Below are 6,224 nucleotides of genomic sequence, written 5' to 3' on the forward strand. Positions count from 1 at the left end.
CGGACCCAAAAAAAAAAAAAAAAGAATGACGATGGTCTTTTCTTCATTTTTCCAGGCTAGGAGGAAAAGCTAAACACCATAGCAGAAAACAGAAGTAACCCAGATTCTTAATGATTTCATGTGACTGACTATGAAGTGTGAGAATGTTCCTTTTCTGGCCTTTTATATGAAAGAATAATACAATACATTCTTCCTTACTGTAAAATTTATTTCCAGATTTTTTCCACAGTAAGAAAGTATCTACCTATAATATACTTATGTCATATAAATCATGGCTGGGATTGTCTGTTTCTGCTGCTGCTTTTCCCTACCCATGATGTCATTTGGGCTGTGTGCTCGAGTATTAACCCCTACTAGTGTCATTTTATGTTTTCTGGACCAACTGATAATTTTCACCTTGAAACATTTTTCTTCTCCCTTGTTTAAATGCTTCCTTATAAAGAATAAGTTGGGGTATTTGACAACTGTGAGTTATGGAAATGTGCTGCATCATTTTGTTAATAAAGGACTAATTATAACTAAAAAATGTATTTCTTGTCTAGTAAACAGTTACATTTGTTAAGAATGCTAGAAGCTGGGCACAAGTTGCTCACACCTGTAATCCTAGCTACTCAGGAGACTGAGATCTGAGGGTTGCAGTTCAAAGCCACATTGGGCAGGAAAGTCTGTGAGACTCTTATCTCCAACCACCAGAAAACCAGAAGTGGCACTGTGGCTCAAAGTGGTAGAGTGCTATAGTCTTGAGCAAAGAGCTCAGGGACAGCGCCCAGGCTCTAAGTCCAAGCCCCATAACTGATCCAAAAACACCCAAAAAACAATGAATGCTAGAAAAAGGAAATATAAAAATTAACATGTATCATGAATACATTAAGAATTTTCTGACCAGCTACCAGTGGCTCATGCCTGTAATACTAGCTACTCAGGAGGCTGAGATCCCAGGTTGAAATCAAAGCCAGCCTAGGCATAAAGTCCATAAGATTCTTATTGCCAATAAACTACCAAAAAGCTGGAAGTGGAGCTGTGTGTGAGTGGTAGAATGCTAGTCTTGAGTGAAAAAAGCCTGGGCCAAGCCCCAAGACTAACACCAACTCCCTCCTCCTTCACCTCTCCCCTGCAGAAAACAAAAAAGAATTCTTATGATAATAATTCAACTCTGGTCCACTGTCAAAATTACAAACATATAAATGGGTGTGTATATATGAGGAATATATGTCCTAAATTTACTCCTTAGAAAAGGCTTATTTAATTTCCTAAGAAACAACTCTCAGATGTGGGAACTAAACACAGCTCTATCACAGAAGTAGAGAAATGGATTATTCTATTTAAAATGTCATCTTTAAGAACATGTGTCATTTTAACAATACGTAATACTTAAGCATTACTTAAACAGAATAATTATCCTTTGGAACAACTTTTAAAATTTATGATTTTATATTTCTGACTCAACATATATACCTTGAAATATTACTTTGAAGGTGTGAAGGAAAAGCTCTCAATTTTGATTCAGATTATAACAAATCATCTGGGTGTGTGCTAATGGGTGGTTAGTTACTCCAGCTTTCAGTCAGTCTTAGAAGTTACAGAAAGACATGAAGAAACTGAGATCTACAGGAATATATTGTAAAGCAAATATAAAATCACTTATCATAATGATACTGACTCTTGTTATGTGTACTAAAATCCTACTATACCATCTGTTTAATAGTGCTGAATGTAAAAGTTTCTAAAGAACCATGGGTAAAATCTACTTCTAACTTAGAAAACCAGATCTAATTCAATACTAAATAACAGAAACAATTCAGAGGATCCTCTAGTAATCTCAAGCTATTTAAAATTGGTCTCAGAATACCTATTAGCCTCGGTTTCTTAAATTAGTTTAAAATCCTAGAATTATTCTGCTCCTCTTTTTGCAGTACTTTAATTCCAGGTATTAGCAGAGCAAAAGCTACTACTGACAGAACAAAATGAGCCAACAGATCAGTTCTGATCTTAAATATTCTGAAAAGTAACTTTGTATGTTATAGTAAAATGTGTAAATGTTCACATAACTAAGGTTAAAATGTTGTTCTTTTTACTTTAGAACTTTAAAAAAAACCTGCTGACAATTGGACAAATTTCTTTTAACCCTAATTTTAAAAAAAAGTACCGAGATCAAACAGAATATCAGTACCAATTATTTTGTAACTAAAACACCAAAGTTACTTATTGTTACAGATTCTACTTACAAAACTCTTTCCTTTTTCAGTTTGGTTACTTTTACTTGTAAACCTGAAAAGAAAAAACAAAAGCAACAGTATTTCATTTATACCTGTACTATTTTTAAAGCAGTCACCTAAATTCCCTTATAAGTCAAATGTTACACTATTAAGTCATTTCAATCTGACCTCTTATTTGTATTTCCTTTATTGTACTCTGAAGTCATAAAAGTAAATGTTCAACATTATTGCTTTTAGTTTATTATATGACAGTAAAGTAGAATGAAATTTTCCTCACCTAAGGTAAGTTATTTCCTTTCTAATAGTGTGAACAAACATAATTAGAAGTTCACTATAAATACAGGTCAATGTTCTGACATAGTTTACATGTTTGCTAGCAGCAACAGAGTTTATATAGGCTTAAACCAGATTGTATCAAGAAGTCTTGGATTAGAAGTAAATAAATTTACAGAAAGGTAATAATCAAAGGGCATTAGGATTATCCTCTCAAGGTATTTGCTACTTTATTGTTTTGTTTTTGTTTTTCCCCAGTACTGGGGCTTGAACTCAAAATAGTTTCCCTTGGCTTTTTTGTTCAAGGCTGGCACTCTACCATCTGAGTCATAGTACTACTCCTGGATTTTCCATGATTAGCTGGAGATAAAGAGTTCCACAGACTTTCCTGCCTGGGCTGGCTTTGAACTTTGATCCTCAGATCTCACCTCCTGCATAGGATTACAGGCATGAGCCACTCACCAATGCCTGGCTTGTTAGATGTACTTTTAATTTTAATGAAGTCTGACACAAAATAAATGAGAAGACCACAGCCAATAGAATGCAGGTAGTTCCTGAAAAGAAAGCAAACTAAGAGGCACTGAAAGTACAATGAAGAATATGGATAAGGATATGGATAAAATAAGGAATGTGGCATTTCTAATTTTCATGAATGGTAAAAGAAGAAAAATAGCCACTTAACAAACACAAAAATATACCAATATCTCTAGCAACTAAACATAAATGCAAATCAAAACAATTAGCTGGCAACTTTAAAAATTCCAATACCCAATAATACTAAGTGTTGCACAACTATACTTCCATATTTTACTAGATACTAGAAATCGACATAAATCTTAGGAAAAGTTAGTTATCAGTATCTCACTTCTTAGATTCTGATAAAAAAAAAACTTTAGTCACAGAAAATACTGAATAATTTATATCAATATAAAATGTTCAAAATAGGGATATAGTTAAGCAAAACACACTATGAGCATTTGATGGAGTAACATAAATTGTTAGATCCCTAAGTCACAGTTTTAAAATGGCATTCTAGACAAAAGGTTAGCTACTCATCTTAACAAAAAAAGCTGGGCATGGTGGTATTTTTCATACCAGCCATTTGAGAAAGTTAAAATAGGAGAATTGAGGTATAGGCTGCAAGAGGCAGGGTAGACTTGAGAATTTACTTGAAAAATAACTAAAGTAAAATGGACTGGGGCTTGACTCAAGTGGTAAGCGTGCTTGCCTAGAAAGTAAAAGATTGTGGGGGTGGAGGAGAAGAACTTGTGACCCTTATCAAGACCAACACTACAGTCTAGTCAGCAGTTTTCCTTTCCTCAAAACATGGGTAATTTTTTCTTGTTTTTAATTTTGGCTTTTAATACTAGATCTGCCTTTAGAAGTAGAAAATGCAGCCAGAGATCCACGGATATAATGGATTCTTGCCAGGAACCATTTTAAGGAAAGAAACAATGAGATAGAAAATCCATATAAACTTCAAAAGAAAATTCTTGGGAAATATGGAAAGACTATTCTTTTATCTTGTAAGCATTTAACACCTGCAAGGCATTTGTTCTGTCACGCAGATCAGCGCCAAAACAGGTTTATGTGTGTGTGTGTGTGTGTGTGTTTAAATTTTAGCATCTGCTATTCATCAAATCAATTAGGCATCTACAATTAGAACTCCTATAAAGTGTGCTTTAATCCTGCTCCACACCCATCGGAAGGAATGAGGCTATACAACAATGCAGTTCTTGTATGAACAGGTTGTCTGTTGAATAGAGTATTTGGGATTGTAACACTGGCAACCTAAGATACCTATTGAGGAAATAGTACTCAAAGGATCAAGCATTAGAACACAATTAACCCCACACTTACTCATACATGAATTCTGGAGAAAATGAAATAATCAAGGACATATATATGTAGTTATAATACACCAAACAACTTTTAGAGTTCAAAATGAAGAGATCAATTTGTCATACATAAACAAAAATCATTGCTATGTTAATTGTTTTAATTCTTTACCTAGAACAAACCTTATGTAATACTTACAGTCATATAGTTTTGAATTATAAGATTAGCATCACACTTCCTGATAAATGGCTTGATTTATAAAATAATTTAACTATCAAAAAATACAAATATAACTATATCATATATTATTTCAATTATTAAGTAGAACTCCTTATTTAAGGATTGCTTACTTTGCTCAATATTTCATTATCTCAAAATAGGTAAACTAACTTTTGTGAAATTTACACATAGGAATGTAAGTAGAGAAAACAAAACAAGAGTTACTAAGCATTCCTAATAATGACCAGAATACAAAGATGGACCAAAATTACAATTTCTTTCATTGTTAATTTAGTTTTTGTCTGAATCTTCTCTTTGGAATTTTGAAACATTTATGAATAAATGAGACAACAAATAATTGGAAAACTCTAAAACTGAATCACAACGTATTTGTCTGGTCACATCAGAGCAGCCTCCAAACTATGATATTTCTTCAAACAGTTCTAATTGTGCTCTACACTAGTATCTTCCCACTTTTCTATGAAAATGATTACCATATTTTACCAGACATAAAAATTACATTAGCTAAGCTGTTGACAACAGAATCTAGTATGAACAAGAGACAACTTACCAAATGATAATGCTCTGAAAAATAGTCTAAACTCCCTTTTATTGCCTATGATTTTAACAATAAACCTGATACTGAAAGTTTGGGAGACAATACAAATAAATACTCTTGATACTTTTGTAACCTAAAAAATTCTGAAATTAATACTAAATTATATTCAAAGCATAAAGGCTGCCTACTTGCAGTAACAATTTGTGTTTAGCTTTGAAAATAGCAGAATTTGTCATAAAAGTAACCTAAGACACAAGAATGTCCAATCATGAAAGATTAATTAATGATAAAAGATACAAAAACTTGATGACAAGTATCTTCAGAATTTTCCCCCAAATGATCTGGCTTATTTATTGCTATATTTTAACAGCAGATGTAAGACTTCAATTTTTTCCTAGTTTTAAAAGAAATTTTATAGACTTTATTATACTGTGATCAGTGGAAATACTGTCTTTTATATGGCATATTTTGTTATCATTTTATTATGTTTTCATCAAATACCAAAACTTTACATATAACAGGGTATTAACAACCATAAGTTTATGTTGGGTGTATTTTCTTTGCTAGCTCGGCAAAGATTATACAGGTTTACTTACATATGTAATCTAAGTAAAGATTATATATCTCAAGTACTACTATTTCTCCTTTGTCTTTTACTGGTATGAAATAAGTAGTGAGGTACCAGTGGCTTACATCTGTAATCATAGCTTCTCAGGAGGCTGATAGCTAAGGATTGCTGTTGGAAGCCAGTTGGGCAGGAAAGCCTGTGAGACTACCTTCAATGAAACACCAAAAAGTCAGAAGTCGAACTGTGGCTCAAATAGTACAGCACTAGCCTAGAGTTAAAGAAATGTCAGGGACAGCTCCCAGGCCCTGAGTTCAAGCCCCAGGACTGGCACCAAAAAAAAGTAAGGAGTCAAGGGGGGGACCAAGATGGCGACGGGGCAGTAGGGAAACGCCACAGCTCTCTCCAACCAAAAAGAGAGTTCGAGTTCCAACGCTTAATCTCCCCAAGAGACCGACAACAACAAAAAGACGAACACTCAGAGAAAAACCAGAGGTGGAAAATAACAAAAAAAGATAGAGAAGAAAAGAATTTCAGAACAGAGAAGAGCGAA

At 33.6% G+C, this 6,224-nt stretch overlaps 1 protein-coding gene across 6 annotated transcripts in view; it reads right to left on the bottom strand.

Moving 5' to 3' along the window:
- Rbbp8 (retinoblastoma binding protein 8) overlaps window positions 1-6,224 on the bottom strand; it is a 73,791-nt gene that overhangs the window by 48,873 nt on the left and 18,694 nt on the right. For all 6 annotated transcript variants that reach the window (XM_013014928.1, XM_013014926.1, XM_013014925.1 and 3 more), the window contains exon 3: window positions 2,226-2,268. In XM_013014928.1, the coding sequence (XP_012870382.1) occupies window positions 2,226-2,268 (43 nt within the window). The remainder of the gene's footprint in view (window positions 1-2,225; window positions 2,269-6,224) is intronic.

This window comes from Dipodomys ordii, unplaced genomic scaffold, assembly GCF_000151885.1.
Source record: "Dipodomys ordii isolate 6190 unplaced genomic scaffold, Dord_2.0 Scaffold25, whole genome shotgun sequence".
In the NCBI taxonomy this organism is placed as follows: domain Eukaryota; kingdom Metazoa; phylum Chordata; class Mammalia; order Rodentia; family Heteromyidae; genus Dipodomys; species Dipodomys ordii.